At 33.1% G+C, this 20,324-nt stretch overlaps 4 protein-coding genes and 1 long non-coding RNA gene across 5 annotated transcripts; 4 read left to right on the top strand and 1 right to left on the bottom strand.

Moving 5' to 3' along the window:
• The first annotated feature begins 812 nt into the window (after nt 1-812).
• On the top strand, nt 813-3,505 carry LOC123911221 (aluminum-activated malate transporter 4-like). Its single transcript, XM_045962596.1, has 6 exons — nt 813-1,212; nt 1,307-1,447; nt 1,673-1,942; nt 2,173-2,309; nt 2,390-2,536; nt 2,912-3,505. The coding sequence occupies exons 1-6, from the start codon at nt 828-830 to the stop codon at nt 3,503-3,505; spliced, it is 1,674 nt and encodes a 557-aa protein (XP_045818552.1). The 5' UTR covers nt 813-827.
• A 2,090-nt stretch (nt 3,506-5,595) lies between these two features.
• LOC123900142 (serine/threonine-protein phosphatase 2A 65 kDa regulatory subunit A beta isoform-like) lies at nt 5,596-13,315 on the top strand. The gene is made up of 13 exons (XM_045951474.1): nt 5,596-5,821; nt 6,207-6,622; nt 7,362-7,608; nt 7,766-7,878; nt 9,762-9,841; nt 10,077-10,218; nt 10,335-10,415; nt 11,229-11,333; nt 11,530-11,712; nt 11,793-11,885; nt 12,614-12,753; nt 12,861-12,927; nt 13,016-13,315. Exons 2-13 carry the CDS (start codon nt 6,230-6,232, stop codon nt 13,133-13,135), a joined length of 1,764 nt encoding a protein of 587 aa, XP_045807430.1. The 5' UTR covers nt 5,596-5,821; nt 6,207-6,229; the 3' UTR covers nt 13,136-13,315.
• Nucleotides 13,316-14,554: 1,239 nt separating this feature from the next.
• On the top strand, nt 14,555-15,511 carry LOC123900135. Its single transcript, XR_006805809.1, has 3 exons — nt 14,555-14,644; nt 14,916-14,984; nt 15,091-15,511. It is a non-coding gene; the product is annotated as an uncharacterized LOC123900135 (long non-coding RNA).
• Nucleotides 15,512-15,776: 265 nt separating this feature from the next.
• On the bottom strand, nt 15,777-17,051 carry LOC123900127 (probable carboxylesterase 6). The gene has a single exon (XM_045951457.1). It carries the CDS (start codon nt 17,025-17,027, stop codon nt 15,942-15,944), a length of 1,086 nt encoding a protein of 361 aa, XP_045807413.1. The 5' UTR covers nt 17,028-17,051; the 3' UTR covers nt 15,777-15,941.
• A 2,338-nt stretch (nt 17,052-19,389) lies between these two features.
• Nucleotides 19,390-20,319, top strand: LOC123900120. The gene is made up of 2 exons (XM_045951447.1): nt 19,390-19,928; nt 20,103-20,319. Exons 1-2 carry the CDS (start codon nt 19,547-19,549, stop codon nt 20,156-20,158), a joined length of 438 nt encoding a protein of 145 aa, XP_045807403.1. The 5' UTR covers nt 19,390-19,546; the 3' UTR covers nt 20,159-20,319.
• The last annotated feature ends 5 nt before the right edge of the window (nt 20,320-20,324 follow it).

The following is a 20,324-nucleotide window of genomic DNA, read 5'->3' as shown; positions in this document are numbered from 1 at the left end:
CTCAATCTAGAATTGCTCGGACACACGAAGTTCAAGACCGCGATCGCATCTCGTGTTGATAAGAGCATCCACACGAGAGTTCACCTTACGGTATGAGTGACACACTATGATATCTCAATTTAAAGATAAAAAACCTACGAATTTCTTGAATAAACCTCCACCCAAGAACACTGCTATCATTAGAGCTATTAAGTGTCCGAACAACAATAATAGAGTCTACGTGAACCTTCATCTTAGTAACACATCTTTCACACACAAAATGCAAAGACTCCTCATAGCTCTGCGAGATAAGCATTGCACCGTCTCATGTTTCGCGAGAAACCACCCCTCCAGTGATCATTGGAGTTTCTAAGAAGCCCTCTCCGGCTAGCACCATCCACATTTAATTTATTTACTATCCAAAAACGCTTAAATGAGATGAAGCGATTATCTTTTGGCTTAACCAATGTTACATATTCGACTCTTGACTTGCAACGTTAAAACTCTTAAAAAGAGTTTGCATCCCATTTAAGTTTCACAAAACTCAAGCGATTAGTCTATGTACGTAAATAATACATAGTTTATGCTTTAAAAAAATTGTACCAACTAAACTATTTGAAAAAAATATATATACTTTACAATAATGTTAGAAATACATTAAATGGTACGAAGAAAGGTTCAAAAGACAATAGCGAAACAATGGCGGGTCTTATGCTCTTCCTACGCTTTGATCACCCAAACAGTAACAGAACACTCTCTTCATTGGATCACGATCCTCTCTTTCCTTCAACAACAACAACAACAACTTTGTCTCTGTCTCTGTCTCTGTTTCTTTTCATCCTAACAAAATGCAGCAATCAGATAAGAAAATGGCAAGAATCGGTTCATTCCGACACAGTTTCTTAGAAAAGAGCAAAGAGAGACTCATTGCTAAAAAGGATCCTCAATACCACCCTTACGATTTCGATCCCAACCAACAACAACCACCTAAACGTGGTTTCAATCTCGACGCAATTTCTGAACGTGTCACCAACATTCGCAATGCCTCCACTAATTTCATCATTAAACTATACGAGATGGGTCGCAATGATCAACGCAAAGTTGTTTTCGCCATGAAAGCTGGTTTATCTTTGGCTCTTGTTTCTCTTTTCGTTTACATTAAAGAAGAAGAATTTAATAAATACTCTATTTGGGCTATTCTCACTGTTGTCGTTGTTTTTGAATTCAGCATAGGTATGTTGAAATTTTATGTGGGTTTTTTGTTTTGTTTGAAATATGTTCTTGTTTGATGAAAAAGTTTAATTTTTTATTTTATTTGAGAGAGTAGGTGCTACCCTTAACAAAGGGTTCAATCGTGCTTTGGGAACAGTTTCAGCTGGACTTATTGCTTTGGTCATTGCAAGATTATCTGTTTCTGTTGGTGGAGCTTTTGAGGAACTTATTATTGTCATTGCTATTTTTTTTGCAGGTTCGATATTTATTCTTTCTAAATTGAAGAATATTGAAGTGTGAGAAACGCATACACACGACACTGACACATTAACACTTGTAGTAATAATTTGGAAAATTAAATTATTGAAGTAATCACATGTGTTGGTGTCTGACGGTGACACGCGTCAGACACCAGATACGTCTTCAATTTGAAGTGTTGATGCTAAATAGTATATAATTGTATTGTTGTGGGGATTTGCAGGGTTTTGTGCAAATTATGTGAAGCTGTATCCTGCAATGAAGCCTTATGAATATGGATTTCGCGTATTCTTGTTAACATTTTGCATTGTGTTGATATCCGGGAGACACGGAATGAAGTTTATAACCACTGCTTTTTATAGATTGGTTCTTATTGGTGTTGGTGCTGGTGTGAGTTTGTCTGTCAATATTTGCATTTACCCTATTTGGTCTGGCGAGGATCTCCACAAATTGGTCGTAAAAAATTTCCATGGAGTTGCTGGATCTTTAGAAGGTTAGTGTTGAGATTCCTATACTGGATGAGATATAGCCTGAAAACGCGTTTATAAGTAGGAACTATCTCTCACCTTATAAGCCAGTTTTGTATAATTGAATTAAACCAGACTCAAGTTTTAAGTGTTAGTTTTGGTTCATTTTTATAGATTGTTTAATTTGTACTACTTTTCTTTATTTTGTTCAATAGATGCTGACTTGCTAGGTTGATTCTTCCGGCACTTTTCTTAGGTTGTGTAAATGGATATCTACAATGTGTTGAATACGAGAGGATCCCATCTAAAATACTTGTATATCAAGCCTCTGATGACCCTCTTTACCGTGGTTATAGAACAGCAGTGCAATCTTCAAGCCAAGAGGAGACTTTGGTATTCTCATTCGAGTTTCGTTTTCCCTTTTTTCGATAACTCATATTTACTCTCTTTACTTAATTTGACCTTTGTTGCAGGTAGATTTTGCATTATGGGAACCACCTCATGGTCCATACAAGATGTTCAATTATCCTTGGAAAAGCTATGTGAAACTTAGTGGAGCATTGAGGCATTGTGCTTTCATGGTCATGGCAATGCATGGATGCATACTTTCAGAAATACAGGTATGAACAACTTCTCTTATGTGATTTATTGGATGCTATTGATACTTGATCGTAAACCTATTACATTCCTTTGTAGCTCCCAAAACACTTAGCAACATAACCAATTATCACAAAACATTCCATGAAATGAAATCATTGTTTGTTCATTTTGATAGTTGTTTGGCATTAACTATGATGAGCGCGAAAAACTTCAATCACAGTTTTATTTGGCGTTGCTAAACTTCTTTTTTAGTATAGAATTACATAATGGCCTTGCTGCAGCAGAGCCAGTAGTTATGAAAATTGAGAATAATAAATACCAATAATTGTGAAAACTTTCTATATTTAAATAATGTTTAATTTATAAGATGCTTAATATACTGTTATTTATCACAGTCACCCCCGGAAAAGAGGTTGGTATTCTATCAAGAACTTCAGAAGGTTGGTGCCGAAGGAGCTAAAGTATTACGTCAACTAGGAAGCAAAGTCGAAAAGATGGAGAAGCTAAGCAGAAGTGACATTCTGTTAGAAATTCATGAGGCAGCTGAACTATTACAGATGAAGATTGATAGCCATTCATACCTTCTAGTCAATTCAGAGAACTGGGAAGCTGTAAGACAACACCAGTCTAGACAAAATGAAAAATCTCAAAATTTGATCGATGAAAATAATAAGCAGTTGGCGACCAATGAATTGGGAGACGATTCAAAACTTAGTATAAGCATACAACATTCAGTGGCTGAGTCGAGCTTCGCGCAAACCATGAACAAGAGCTTAGTATCATGGCCTCACCTCTCTTTTTGCACTGATGTTATACTAAATGAGGCAGAATCTAAAGTTTATGAAAGTGCTAGCTCATTGTCTTTGGCTACATTTGCTTCGCTTTTAATCGAGTTTGTTGCAAGACTTCAAAATCTTGTGGATGAATTCCAAGATCTTAGTGAGAAGGCTAAATTTAAAGATCCATTTGATCAACCTATAGTAAATTAAAGTGAAGTTGTAGGGGTTAGTCACACTTTGGCATTGAATATGTCATGGATATTTGTTTCATTTGTTAAAAAACAATACAAATTTGAAATAGAAAATGCATTATTTCCCCTTAATTTAGTTTACACTGTCTCTCTTCAACCTGCTAAAGTTCTGTATCATCATATGTTGAGTTTTGTGCTTTAGTGAGGTTTGCTCCAATTTCATCAAATTGATTCTTCACTATCTCTGTCACTTCTTGAAACCCTCCCGTTCTCACCGTCTAATATCGGTAGATTCGCTCCAAACACTCCATTACCATATGATCCTTTCATTGATGCATGCAATGCCATGCAATTTCACTCACTCGTGTTTCCCTCACACTCACAATTCTTGATCGAAACCAGGCTCATGCCAATTGTTAAGGAAAGCTATGTATGTAGTGAGAATAAAATGGATAGACACCAGAATTATAAACTAACTATGCACTTTATTGCTTTCTACACTTCTTTATATACACATTGAGTGTGGTTTTTTGACACAGTGCCACTTTTGAAATCAATATTCCCAACCTGCCACATTTTGAAAATTATTTCCCTAAATGCCACACATTGATTTTTCCTTATATATTGCCGCCACACTGTGTGGCTTCACAATTCCGCCATATGGTTGGCATTTGAGGAAATAATTTTCAAAAAATCGCAGGTTGAGAATATTAGTTTCAAAATGTGACATTTGGGTCAAAAAGCCCGCATTGAGTACAAATAATTCTAGACTCGAGTTTACATTTTTTTAGTACAATTGATATTAGTATATTACTATTAAATCTTTTATCTTATTTATTACAATTTAGGCAAAATTACACCTGAAATCTTTTATCTTATTTATTGAGGAGTGCTAGCAACACACTCTTTAACAAACACACTCTAACACACTTTCTTTTATTGGTTAATTTTTTATATGGGTCCCATAAAAGTTATATGGGTCCACATTTTTTTATGGGACCCATGTGAATTTCAACCAATAAAAGAGAGTGTGTTCGAGTGTGTTTATTAAAGAGTGTGTTGCTAGCATTATTCCTTATTTATTTGTAACAGATTGGTCATTTATCTTTTTTTTGTCACATACAAGTCAATTATCTTTATAAATGGTCACGAATTGGTCATTTTTTACATTTTTTATTGAAAATATGATGAAGTGGCAAACCATATCGGATAATCTGATTTTTTTTTTATAATTTTTTATTGAAAATTTTAAAAACCAAAAAATCATATGAACATTCATCATGTTCATCATCTCCTTCATCATCTTTTTCATTTTTTTTTGAACAAATCTTCTTCATTACCCAATAACAAAATACATTCAAATACACCTCAAAATTTCATAAGCTTATGTGTTTTGTTTACCTCAATCTTCTTCTTCCGAACTCTAAAATTTTAGCGTTTATAAGAATTGGGGATTTCAATTTTGTCAGATGTCATGATTGGTGTTGAATTCTGGTCATTCATTCTTTATTTGTGAGTTTCTAATAGCTTGTCATTTCGTGTAGTTATATAGAAAAAAAAATACTATTCTAGCTAAATATGAATGAGTGCGTCAATTTCATTTTAAGTCAATGATACTCTTAAATAGAACAAAAATGAATTATCTCATTCAATTTTCATTCTATTATCTCTCATTTTTTTTTCCAGAGAGAGATTAATAAATTGGGTAGAATTATTATTTTTTTTGGAAAATAAAATAGAAAGAATCTAGATCATAAATAGAATACTCAATTTATTTTGAGAAGTGAATAAATATTTTGATGCAAGTCTGGTTCATTTATTCATTTATTTATTTATAAAAGATTTATTTGTAGTAATAAATTAATTATTACATCCACTGTCATTATTTGTAAACACCTCTTTTAATAAATATCTCTTCTAATTAATTATTTATAGGAGAATGTTAACATGTGTCCCGACGAGACACATGTTAACATGATAATTTTTTTAAACATTATTTATAATTACTATGATAAAATATGAATAAATTATTTTTTAAAAGAATAAATTTATTAAAATCAGACTTTTTTTTAATTCTCGATATTTAGTCCACGGGTAGTATTTGAACAAAAAATGAAGAAAAAGGAAACGAGACGAGTGCGAGGCCAACAGTACCATTTTCTTTTATTTTCTTTCTTTCTAATATTTGTCTTCTTCTTCTTCTTTCTCTCTTCTTTCTTTCTTCTTCTTCTCTTCAGTTAGGGTTTTCAGTAAATTCAACTCATTCATTCACCTTCTTAACAAACATCTCAACTCCTCAATCGCAACTAATCAACACTTTCGCTCCCGCTATTAGGTACTTTCTTCTTCTTCCTCTTTCTTTCTTTCTTTCTTGATTGCACACACTACCTTTTCTTCATAATTTTCAATTCTTTAATTTCTTACTAGCTTTTCAATTATTTCCAACATTTTCATTGCGGATTTTAGCTTAGAACTTCTAATTTCTTCATAATCTTCTAATTCTTTCTTGCTTACTTACTAACTTGATTAATTAATTGAAGAACTTGAGTTAAGAAATGCCTAATAATGCGAATCAAATTAATAATCAATTGAAATGAAGAAATTATAAGTTCATGAATTATACATCAATCTTATGTTAATGTGCCGATTTAGTAAAGATACGTTTTCAGTTTACTTTTGGAACTTATGGCTATGATTGATTGATTTATTGATTCTTTCAGAACTATTGGGAGAACAAAACAAAATGTCTATGGCTGATGAACCACTGTATCCAATAGCTGTGCTTATAGACGAGCTCAAAAACGATGATATCCAACTGCGGTTGAACTCAATTCGCAAGCTATCCACAATTGCCCGTGCTCTTGGGGAGGAGAGAACACGTAAAGAATTAATTCCATTTTTGACTGAAAATAATGACGATGATGATGAGGTGCTTCTTGCAATGGCGGCAGAGTTGGGAGGTTTCATTCCTTATGTTGGTGGAGTGGAACATGCTAGTGCATTACTCCCACCTCTCGAGGCGTTTTGCAGTGTTGAGGAAACTTGTGTGAGGGATAAAGCTGTTGAGTCACTTTGTCGAATTGGATCTCATATGAGGGACACTGATCTCGTTGAATATTTTATCCCATTGGTCAAGGTCAGTTAACATTATTTTTCATTAATATAAATAAATGCTTTTATTATTACTCCCTCCAGTCCTTAATATAAGAAATTTTTCACTTTTTAGGTTCATAGAATCATTGATGTATTTGGTCTAAAAAATGGACTAGATACATCAATCATTCCATGCATCTAGAAAACAAAAGTTTTCTTATATACGGGAATAGAGGGAGTACTTTACACGGTAATCATCATGAATGCTACCTAAGTGTAGTTTTGATTATCACATTGATTTACTTTTGCTGGAATTTGACAAGTTTCTATTATGTGTCAATTCCCTAGTATTCTTTAGGACATGCTAACCATAATGAATTGAGTGCTCAAATTCGCAAAATGAAACCATTTGTGACAAGGAGAGCACGAGCAGTTTGGCACGCGGTCAAAATTCATTTTCAACTGTTGCAGTGTTTGTTGCCTAGAGAGATCAGCCTAAGAAAGTGTATACTCTCAATTAATTAATTGTAGGATAAGATAAATATTGAGTGACCAAGATTACAATGGATCTGGGAGAATTTTAATGATGTTTCATAAGTACCTTATTTGACTTTACAATTTAGCTACAGTGTCTAGTAATGTTTTGTTGCTAAGTGTTCACATGCTTCTTAGTGCTTAACTGCTTGTTTATCGTATAAGATTTGCTGTATTATCCTGCTAATTCCCGTTTGTTATATTAGTACAACAGTCTATCCAATTCATGCTATAATTTCTGTTTTCAGAGATTGGCAGCAGGTGAATGGTTTACTGCACGAGTCTCTGCATGTGGTCTATTCCATATTGCTTACCCTAGTGCACCAGAAGCATCAAAGACAGAGTTGAGATCAATATACAGTCAGTTATGTCAGGATGACATGCCTATGGTTAGAAGATCTGCTGCAACAAATCTTGGGAAATTCGCTGCAACTGTTGAGTATACTCACTTGAAGGCTGACATCATGTCTATTTTTGACGATCTTACTCAGGATGGTACTTAAATAAACATTTTATGTTCTTTTTAGATGGAAAGTGTCTGTCCATTGTCTAGTGTACTAGGCTGTTTGATTGTGTTGCAAAGTCTATTATCTATATTTCCGAATGTGTTTGCTTTTTAACATGTTATTGTGTTTTTTTTTACTTGGGTCAGATCAAGATTCTGTCAGATTGTTGGCTGTGGAGGGATGTGCTGCCCTCGGAAAACTGTTGGAGCCACAAGATTGTGTTGCACATATACTCCCAGTTATTGTTAATTTCTCCCAGGTATATTCTTTCAAAAATTTCTCCCAGGTATATAGGACTGGATTAAACTATTGGTCATTCATAATTAATATATTTTCTTCATTTGTTCATATAATGTATACTATATAGATGATTCATGATTCAGTCGCCGAACTATGTGATTAATCTAGACTAGAGATCTATCCATTCTAATTACTTAATGTTATGTTACTTGTGACTTTTAAGCCATCCCCTTAAACTTAATTTTATCCCAAATCATCAATTTATTTAGCTTGTTATTTTATCTTTGCAAGAACTCCCCGGAATGCTATATATCTATTACTATTATCTCCTAAAATGACTGAGTTTCATATATCTCTTACCTGAAAGAAGTAGCAGGAAGATGTTGGGCTATTGGGTGATTTTTTGTCTATCAATCAACTAGGAGAAAATTGCACTGTGCTATTGCTTAAAAATATGAATCCCTGTGAATTAGAAGTGTTAATTACTAGTACTAGTATGTTTAAGTTAATATGAACGCTTTCTCATTGGAAAGCCAACTCAAAGCACAGTCCAGCTTTTCTAATCATCATTGTCGGGATAATGCAATTATGATGTTGGACACTTGGACAGCATATCAGATGTGGGCCCAAAGTATGCCCCATCTTAGTGTCAAAATAGAGGTTGGTATTGCATCAAACAAGGAAGGAGGATATGAACCCTAGAGGAGTATTCTTACGAAAAATAAAGAGGATAAATTACAAAAACATTGAAAAAAATATGGATTGGGAAACTTGAAATTTAGTCAAGGGTTTTGTTTTTGTATCAAACTTGAACTGTTTAATTATGCAACTATTTTTACTGTTCATCGAATTGAAATGCTTCTCGTGTCATTATTTTTTGTCTTCCCTCCAAAAGCTATTATATAAAAGACAAGGTTTGTTATGGAGAAAACAATCACTTGACTAGTCATCTTATCATGCTTCATTGTACACTCATAAAGATTCATTATCTACTATCTAGATCCATTGAATTTTCAACTTTTTCATTTTTCCTTGTAGATATGAAAAATTTACTGGTTAAAACCAAGTTTATAATGGATATGTGAAGTGTCGTTGTCATCAATAGATTTAGTGGGGTGGGGGAAGGAAAGACTACTTGGGTTTATTACACTTCAATTATTCAACCTCTTAGTTTGGTATATAGCATAAAAAAGCAAATGAATGAATTTTAATGCTGTACATAATGAGTTGCAACAGAAGAGAGAAAAAAATATCCACGCCAATCAATTGTGATATTGTACAACAAAGCATAGGTTAGAAAATGCAGTATTTTACTAAAGGTTAGAAAATGCAGTTGTTTTTTTCAATCTTGGTATGTTTGGAGTAGTGATATTGCAACTCTAACCTTAAGGAAAATAAATAAGTTAATTTAAAGATGGATAGAATTCTATTAGTTGAGATACTTTGGGATAAAGAAATCAATTTAATATATGTATTTAATAGAGACTATACGTGGCAATGATGATAATCATAAGGGAAAAAAATAATACCCACGTAGACTCTTGGTTCATTAAAGCGAGATGTATGTTGACACAAGTTCATTTTCTAAAACTACATATTGTTAACCTCTAGAGGTGACAATAAATTTGGATATATGTTTGATGATTTTTTTTTTAATAAATAAACAGCCAGTGTTTAATGTGTATTTTAAACATCCAAATGATGAAAAGTGAACTCATTAAACAGTCCCCTCACAGAAAAAATATCCCATTTCTTTCCATAGTTTCAGTTCCCAACTCCCAAATGCACATGTAGTTCTTTGGTCTCCTTGCATTTACATATCTGTACAATGTTATATGCACCTTACCAAATGTTTTTTTTTTGCTAATTATTTGTTTGATGTGATTCATTCTATCGTGGCAGGATAAGTCTTGGCGTGTGCGTTATATGGTTGCAAATCAATTGTATGAGCTCTGTGAAGCTGTAGGCCCTGAACCTACCAGGTACTATTTTGTGCTCAAACATTACATGTACTGTATATCTTTCGGTCATTGTGTATGATGTAAATATATTTTGTTATGACTTATGAGTGGAGTTCACTAGTTGAGATCCTGATTTTCGTGATAATGTTTTAATGCCAAAACACATGCTTGCGCCGTTCAAAAAAAAAAAAGCTTGCTACCTGCATTGATTTTCTCTTAAGATTTTAACGTGTGGAAACTTTTTTGTTTTGTGAAGAGCGGAATTGGTCCCTGCCTATGTTCGATTGCTTCGAGATAATGAGGCTGAGGTACGCATAGCAGCTGCGGGGAAAGTCACCAAGTTTTGTCGGATTTTAAGTTCAGAGCATGCGATTCAGAATATTCTTCCTTGTGTAAAGGTGTGCATCTTTTTGAAAGAAATTCTGATGCATGTTTCATATTACCATATATAAGAAGGCTATCTTTTGTTTTGGTTGTGTGATTTAGCATATTCTAAATTGAACAACTTTTGCAGGAATTGTCATCAGACTCTTCGCAGCATGTCCGCTCTACTTTGGCTTCTGTAATAATGGGAATGGCCCCAGTGTTAGGAAAGGTATAAATGTCAGATAACAGTTTCTGCATTAATTTTGCTCTAGACAGTATGTGCAGTATCCGTATCAGGAAGGTGAAATTTGTTGTTGGAGTTTCTTCAAAAAACTCTATTTTGTCTTTAAGTATGTAATTCATAAACTGAGCTGAGTTTTGAACATTATTTGGTGTTTTGGTTGTATATTTCACAGCTTCCATAAATGCCACCTGATTTTGATGCCGGTGTGTAGACCATTGAAACTCTAAACAGCTAACTAGATGCTGAAATATGTCCTTTGCAAGGCACAAGAGCATATGTCATGCTTTGGTCTTGATTGACGTGTACAGTATTTAACCAGATACTCCTTTAAAGTCCTCACCTTCCACTATTGTGTGTGTCCATCTTTATTGTTCTTTTCACTCACATATCGTGTGTGTCATTTCTAAAGGTTCTTTTGTTTCTTAGCAATCTGTATATTTTATGTTTGACTGCTTAGTGCAGTCACTTTATGGTGTCTTGCTTTTCGCTTTTGCTGGTATGAAAACTTATGTTGAATTCATTGGATTTTGACAATTCAATTCTGTACCTAATCTTGTGGCACTAGTTTTCCGCCGATTTTCTATTTTCAACAAATTATTGTCTTTCCTCTTTTGTGCAATAAAGGATTGTCCTTACAAGCATTTTTTCCTGATCATGGTAGTAAAGCGTTTAATGCAAATGTGATTCTTAGTTCTACCTTATCTTCAATGCAGGAAACAACAATTGAGCATCTTCTTCCTATTTAGTAAAGCGTTTAATGCAAATGTGATTCTTAGTTCTACCTTATCTTCAATGCAGGAAACAACAATTGAGCATCTTCTTCCTATTTTCCTGTCCCTTCTGAAGGATGAATTTCCTGATGTGCGCCTAAACATCATCAGCAAACTTGATCAAGTGAATCAGGTTGTTGTAGTTTCCAGAGTTGTTTAAATTTTCAGAATGCTTTTAAACTCTTGAAAACCTTCTCCTTTCCTCTGATATTAATTTATGCCACCTAACCTGTTAATGTATGTCCTCACACGGTCACATCTGCACGCCACACATATATTCTCACAGAAGCAAACATTTCAAAGTCTTATTGATCAAGTTAATCTTACAGGTTATTGGAATCGATCTATTATCTCAATCTTTATTACCAGCCATTGTTGAGCTTGCAGAGGATAGGCATTGGAGGGTACGGCTTGCAATTATAGAGTATATACCCTTATTGGCAAGTCAATTGGGGGTTACATTTTTTGATGACAAATTGGGTGCTCTTTGCATGCAGTGGTTACAGGATAAGGTTTGTGATCTTCACTTCCTTGCTAGTATGGTAGCATTTTGGTGACTGCATATTTCACATTACTATTTTTGTTTGTGTAGGTTCATGCAATTCGTGAAGCAGCTGCTAACAACTTGAAACGTCTAGCTGAAGAGTTTGGTCCTGATTGGGCTATGCAGCACATAATTCAGAAGGTTCGTCTATTTTCATAATTTATTATTTACACATGGGACACTACACCAAGTATCTCAATATTATTGTGTCTGTGTGTGTATGCTTTTATCTTCCACTGGAAGGGGAAGGGCACTTCTAATTTGTATTTTTGTATCCTCATTGTTTGATTTGGATACATTTCTTTGCTTGCATTGCATGATATAATTTTAATAAGTAATAAACCATATTTTAAATAAATAAATTAGCGAACCTGCTAGTTTTCAATTGGATGGTGGAAGAAAGTTGTTGCTCATGAGCAATCATGGGAAGTGGAGTTAGAGTAGGGACCGACTAAAAAACTTCTACTTTTTTCTGCTGTATTGACTGATTGAGATAAAACTTCTACTTTTTTCTGCTGTATTGACTGATTGAGATAAAATATGCTTTCCTGGTACTACTAGATTAAAGTTGAAGTGACGTACGAAAAGTTCATCAGTCAGGAATATAACAAACAGAATTTTGGACCGCAGCTAAAATTAGGAAATACTGACCTTGAGTTTGATATTTAATTCATATATAGTGAAGCACGGTTCGTTTGTGTTTTTCTATTCAAGCATGTCTCCCTTCGCTTGACTCGGCCTCTGTTTGGCTCTTTAGGGAGTTCACTGTATTATAACCGTTGAAATATCTGCTTTCTATCTGCTAATACTTTTTCTGTTGTCCTAAATGCATCTTAACATGTATCATTATTACGGATCGGATGGAACAGGTTTTGGAGATGATTAACAATCCACACTATTTGTATCGAATGACAATTCTTCGTGCTATCTCCCTGCTAGCCCCTGTAGTGGGCCCTGAAGTCACTTGTTCTAACTTGTTGCCTGCTGTTGTTGCAGCATCGAAAGACAGGTATTTTATTTTAATTTTTGAAGATCTACCCTATGCCATAACTCCATAGGGTAAGGATCAATATAATTGATCAAGCTTCTAACTCGTAGCTGTTTGATCCCGTGTAGAGTGCCCAACATTAAGTTCAATGTGGCAAAGGTATTACAGTCCATCTTCCCCATTGTGGATCAGTCTGTAAGTATCATGCTTTCACATGTTTTCCATCCATATATCCTTTTTTCTCTGTCACCACTCTTATCCAATGGACACCATTGCCATTCAGGTGGTAGAAAAGACAATTCGACCATGTCTGGTTGAGCTCAGTGAGGATCCTGATGTTGATGTGCGATATTTTTCCAGCCAAGCTTTGCAGGCAATTGATAATGTCATGATGTCTAGCTAGACCATAGTATGTACATTAGATTGATGACCTCGGTAAACATGCTAATTTTTCAACTATTCTAAACAACACTACTTAGTTATGTTTAATGCTGTCATGTTGTAGCTAAATGGTTTTTTGCGAGTAACTAGTCATGAATGACGATTGATGTGATTTAGTTCTGGTTATGTACCATTTTTACCATTTTCTCTGGTTTATTTTATTTGTTTCTCCTTCTAGGAATGCACTGCATTTGCTTATTTCAAATATTATTTAGCTGTTTAAAGTATCTATTTAGGTTTCAGAAACCCAATGTAATAGAAGCATCTCATGGTTTGTTTTGGCGTTTAGCTTCAATATTTTGATTATTTCAGCTAAAAGAATTGAGGATAAAGCATAAATGAAATAATGAATTCATTTGAACTTTTTAAGTTTGTCTTTAACTAAAATTCATAAATAAAATAGTTTTAAATTAAATTTATCAACATTTTATTTCATTCAAGCACATTTTAAGCGTACAACCCTCTTTTCCATTTGATTTTATTTTAATTAAGGAAACAGGCTCTCATTGAGTTTATGGCATTGTCATTGTTTTTTTTTTTAACAATAGAGTCAATTATGATTGAACATGTCATCATACAATACTATTTAAATTTCTTATAACTAAACTAAATCTAGTGGCTTGAATTGTCATTGTTTCAACTTGTGCGATTTTTAAACAACTTATTTGTCGTGTTATTATACCAAGTCCAGGATAGTTGCGAAAAATAAAACTGAAATAAATTTTTAGACATGTTAGGGTTGTATGTCTATCATTGGTTTTATTTTGATCTATGATTTAAGATCATTTTATTAATCAACATATAAAAAGACTAACGATATCAAACATTATTCTTAAAGCATGGGAAGGAATGATTAAAAAGAGAAGTTTCATAGATATTCGACATGTATTCATTGACGATGGTATCAATCACTTTCAATATATAGCAAACTTGCAATATATTGCATAGACAATAAAATAAATAAATACTAACTATCGAGTAATCTTTTTCACTCGAGTTGGGGGGAAAAAAATAGTGATTTGGCTACTTGACCTTCAACGAGAACAGAACTTCCAAAATAATAATTGAAATAAAAATAGCATGCATACTCCCTCAAATGTGGGGGTTGAGGAAGGTATAGTCACATTCTTACAGGACTGGTTGCTGTCTCTCATACATAGTTCCTACCACCCAACCCCCAATGCACTATTTTCACTCTTCAGTCTTTTTACCTTAGTAGTTGTAAAAAACTTCATTAAAACTTTAGTCCTTCTAATAAATCTTTTGTTGACAAAATTGTACCTTTGTCATTGTCATATTATATATACCCTACTACGGTATTGGCGTTTGCTAACTTCCCGCTTATAAATAGCAAGTACCTTACTATACTCTCATTGCATTAATTCCATCTCTTCTTCTTCCTTAGTTAATTTTATTTATGAAACAAGATGGCCAAACATTGTTTGAACATGTCATTTCCTTTGCTACCCAGGTATTTCAGTACACCACTATTTCTCTCCATTTTAATATTCAAGATAGAATGAATTTAAATGATCAATATCAAGGAAAACACTTTTTAACTAACCATTGAATTAAATTATATATGTGTACTTTTTTTGTAAATCTAAAAGTATTTATTATGTCAGTGAGACATGTCAAAATTAATAACATCGCACTTCAATAAAATATGATCTAAGCTAGCTCTATGGTTTAATTTTGCACCCCAATAACATATAAAAGTTAACATTTCTATGATTTTGCAGTCCTATTTTCTGTCCAAGTGTGCGTATCAAATCAAGTCTCCACTCTGATTTAGTGTCGTCCTTCAACAGGTAACTCAACCCAACCTTTATTACAATTTCATTCTGATTTTGTAAAAATTATTTTGTGTACGAAACCTTAAATTTGATTGATTATGTATATACTTAAACTGTGCAGGAACAACAATCGATAGTTGTAATTTGGAACACTCATTTGAGCAAGAAAAAAGAAGCAACATATGCAGAAGAAAGGTTGAGATTGTTAAGTGTATACAAACCTCAACCTCGAACTTTCAACTAGCTAGAGCCTTTAAAAGGAAGCTTTCAAGACAAGCAGATATATAATGCAATGCAACTACAATTATTTATAGTGTTATTCCCTAATTAAGGCCTAAACGGGATTAATGTGATACATTAAGATAAACTATATTATATGACCAAATATTGTCATTTTTTTTTTAAGGAATGACCAAATATTGTCATTGTTTAGCGACATTTTGAACAATAAATTTATTCGAAAAAAACAAATGGAATCACAAAATTATTTTTTAAACAATATTAAATATTGCGACAGTTGTCTACAAGTTTTAGCTCAATTGATAAAAAGAAATACCGAAGTGATTGGAGTTCGAATCCCGACCCTTTCACTTATGTGTGTTTCAAAACAAAATAGTGACAATTTTTCTTATAGGAAGTGTATGAAAGATATTGATGAGTTATGTTATTTACTTTTTATTTTATAGTAAAGTTAAATTAGGGGAGTAGCCATACCGGGTAAAGCCAAGGAATATTACCAAAAGTCAGTCTACTATAGTGAAAAAATTCTGAATTTGATAACTATCATTTGAGCTATATTTATGGGACATAACATAAATTTCTATTGAAACCTTTTAAGAACAAGATTTTCTCATTTCTTTAATAAGCATAAAGCTTTTCTACAAATATTTACAAATTGAGCAAGAGTCCAATATATTGTACACACACATAGAGATTTAAGCATTAATCAAAGATAAAATAAAAACAGAATCATCAAAGATCCATGAAGGATTTGACACAATCCATCATTTGAACAACTCTTATCTTAGAAACCTGAGATTTACTAAGAATCTGAAAAGCATGTCCTACACCTTTAAACACTTCATACTCAACCCTTTTACCAACACTTTCCAAAGCATCACAAAACTCCAAGTTCCTATCTTTCAATATATCCATTTCAGAAATACAAACCAACATAGGCATCATCAATACCTTCAATTCCTCCAATTTCACCAATGGATTACACCACGGATGATCACGATCTTCGCCATACGGTAACGCCAATCGCCAATAAGTATCCGATGCTACCAAATTCAAAGCAGAACCAGCTATACATTTCTCTGATTCTGTTCTAACTTTTCCACCAAAAAATGGTTGTATCAAAATAAGACCCTTTAAATTTAAAGGCCTTAAAAAATCACTTTCACATGAATTTACCCTTTTGGCAACATTATAAGCTATGTTACCACCTGCACTATCACCACCTAAAAAGACATTAGAAAAGTTGCATTTTTTAGTCCACCATGAAAATTCACTATTTTCATTTTGATATAAAAATTGTTTTTTCAACCATATTAATGCATTTAAACCATCATCATAAGGTGCTGGAAGAGGATTTTCTGGTGCTAATCTATAATTAACTGACATAATTAAGCAACCAATTTTTGAACATAGCATAGCAAGAAATTCATGGTAGCAACTCCAAGCTGCAGAACCAACACAAAAGCCACCACCATGAAAATAAACTAATATAGGTAGGTTTTTTATTTGAGAATTTGGAACATAAAAACGTGCCCAAATATTTGTAACATTGTCAATGATTATGTCTCTAGAAATAACATTCAAATTTGGAGATAAATCAGTTGTGACACATGGAACAATATTTGGTCTTTCTATGTAACCATCTTTGTGTACTCTAATTAGGCCTTTAATTTCCTCAACAATTGAAGAACTATGGTGTTGTTGATGATTTTTAGAATGTTGTGAGATAAGGTTTAGATTTGAGGTAAGAGTAGTCATTGGTTTTGGTGAGTGAAGTAAGAAACAAAGGAATGAATGAAATTTTTTGTGGTGATACATTTCATTTTTTGTTTCCTTTATATACACAACATAATGAGTGGAAAAAATAATAACATTGTTAAGTGTGAAAAGGTGATGAATGAATCTTTACCTACTAAAGTGGGAATGTTGTAAATGTCTCAACATTAATTCACATGTGGTGGGTCATCTTCTCAAATGCGCCCTCCAATTAATTTGAGAGTTCACATCAATCTAAAGGGAAAAATCTGAAAATGTATGTTACTTTTTACTAATATATATTGTCATATCATATATTTCGAGACCTAAAGTTCTTGCTTGGGTCGCCGGTTCTTGGACCATCCCTGTAAGTCAATGAGTTCATATTAGGGTTGAGCATGAGCATCGGTTGGTTTTGGGCCGAAAATCGTCCAACTGTTAAAAACTATGACCATTTAATTTGGACTCAATTATGATCGTCTATTACTTCAGTTTATTCGGGTGTTAGGTCATACACGGATGACGGATAAAATGAGCCAATTGTTATGAGTTAGATTGAAACCTTCTTGTTACGGCCTACATCCAAAACTCTATTAACCCCAAAATTTATATTCTTGAAATAGTTCGATACCTCATACAAAAGGCAACGAAGGATAAACAAGAAAGAGGGCATAAAGGTATTGTAGCATGACATTGTTGACATTTTGAGAAACAATTGAGCTAAATTAGTGGAGTGCAAACACTACGGGCTAACATTAGGTTGTCTCCCATTACCATCAATTCAGGAACACTGTATGAGACAACATTAGACAAATGAATTTGTTGAATTGATAAAGCATTTTACATAACTTATTGGAAGTGATCGTTTGTGGTCATGAATATATGACATTTCATTTTGTTGCGTTTTGAGGCCATCATGGGTCAGAATAATCAAAATATGGAAGTTCTATGGTCATTTAGTATCTTTTTTATGTCCATTGAATTTGCTCCTTAATCATTGATTACCCAATATCTTTGGAGCTCTGTGGTCAAAGCTTATTGCATGCCAATTCCATGAGGGGAAAAAAGTTTATTGATTTGTCAACGGTATTTGTCTTTTTAATTACATTCGTGCATCTATGTACTTAAATCCAAACCAATTCAATTAAAAATCGTAAACCGATCCAAAAAAACTGAAAACCGTAAAAAGTCGAATAATTTTGGATGCATTTGGTTGACCTTTTATAAAAATTGCTGGATTAGATTGAATTTTGAATTGATTTCTCAAAACTTATCCAAACTGATCCAAACTAAGGATGACAATTATTCGATAAGTTTGGATCAGTTTGGATAATTATTCGATAAATATTATGCGGGTATGGGGCGGGGTGGGTACTAAGGTACCCGTACCCGCACCCATACCCGTTCATTTTTGCGGGTAATTACCCATACCCGTGCCTGTACCCAAAACGCGAGCTTTTACCCTACCCGTTGTGGGTAATTTTTGCGGGTACCCTCTGGATATGAGTTAAATTGTCATCCCTAATCCAAACCGAACCAAACCACATACATATATTTTAATACTTATTTTTCTTTTTATTAGTATGATATATTACATTAACTTATTAAATGTTGGTTTTAAATTATTTTAGATGTCTTGTAGTTATTACAAATTCATAGTCCAATGGTCAATATGAAAACTGAACAATCGAAACGGCAACAATCCTAAATTTTTTATTGGTTATTTTCCTTTTGCATAATACTCTTTGATTTTCTCTTGCAATCTAAGAAATATTTTCCTTTTGCATATTATATATGCATAGGTCAAAATTCAAATTTTGAATATTTCACTTATTTATTTTAAGGGTGAAATTCTAATTACTAGATTACGTGACAAAAAACAAACACCAAAACAAGTTAAAATTAATTTATTTTTTTTTATAAAAAAAAAGTTTAGGGCGAGAGGATGATATCTCAGTTGAAGATAGGCAAGTAAAACTTTAAAGTTTAAAGAGTACATATTTACATGTATCTCTCTCTAAAGACACTAATTCGAACACGAAACCTCTTGAATTTAAAATCTATCTTTTTATTACAAGATCAAACTTATAGAGTCGGTTAAAATTAGTTTTGACAATAGAAAATGAACACGTAAGCATGACCTTTATATTGTTAGTTATTTTGAGAAGTGATCTAAAACCAATAAGATTCTCTTGTTTGAAACCCTTCCTACTATTAGTTAAAACAGAATCAAGCCAATTTTAGAAGCAATACAAATATAATACTTATTATATTTTTAATGTTAACCCAAACCATAAGCATGTTTGATGTTGATGTATATGCTAAAGAAGAATAATGACCATTAATGTCACTAAAAAGTAAACGTCAAAAAACTCTTCTAAAATTTGATCCACTAGATTTGGCTCAAATGCTTCAATATGACAACATCATGCTAAAATTTAAACTACTCAAAAGATCAAACACTTGCTAACGTACGAAATTGTAACATATTCTTCCAATTTGGACACTATTGACCACTAAGTAACACTTATCTCTTATGTTCTTCAATTATTATACATAAACCTCACTACCCTTTTCTTTTCATGTCACAACTATTCATAATTTACTTAGAAAATCCTGCTATTATGGAGATGAATTCTGAGGAACCTAGTGTGTTTTTTGAGGCGGAGAACGAGGATGATACTTTTTATGCCGAGATTAAGAGACAGATTCTGTTGTTGACATCTGAAGATAATGAAGATTTAGTTGAAACCAAAAGTTTTGACAACAGTGATGTTGCTAATGATGGTTCAAATAGGTCAGTTTATGGTTTTAACGGTTTGATAACGCCTAGGAGAAAATTCGATTTGTGGGAAACTGGGAGCTCGGGTTCAGCACCGGTTTGGCTAGTGAATTTGTGGAAGAATGGCAAAGGAACTGGAGTGTTCATTCCTCAAGTTTCATGCAAGGAAAATCAAAGACCAGGTATGATTTTGCTCGCTTATTCGCTAGTTTATTTTAATTTAGTTTTATAGGTAAATTTTGTAAGTTAAAGGTTAAGTTAGTTTTCAGAGTTCGAAGTTCAAACTACTACTACAACATAATAAAACTGTTACTTTAAATTTACTCACTCTTGTGATGCTTTTGATTATTTTCCAGCAAGAATGAACAATGGGAGGAGGAAAATCTATAGGCAAGTGGTGAATAAGAAATGAAGAAGAAGCATATGTTGTGGAAATGTGTATTTAGTGAAATTTGAACACTGTAGCTTACTTATAATATAGTTTATGATTATATGACGATTCATACAAATAAAAAGTGCAGTTAATAATGTTATTATAAGAGATACTATAATGAACTTGTGAAATTTGTTTCATAAAG

The sequence above is a fragment of the Trifolium pratense genome, linkage group LG1 (genome assembly GCF_020283565.1).
Source record: "Trifolium pratense cultivar HEN17-A07 linkage group LG1, ARS_RC_1.1, whole genome shotgun sequence".
Lineage (NCBI taxonomy): Eukaryota > Viridiplantae > Streptophyta > Magnoliopsida > Fabales > Fabaceae > Trifolium > Trifolium pratense.
This window is presented reverse-complemented; position numbering and strand designations above follow the sequence as displayed.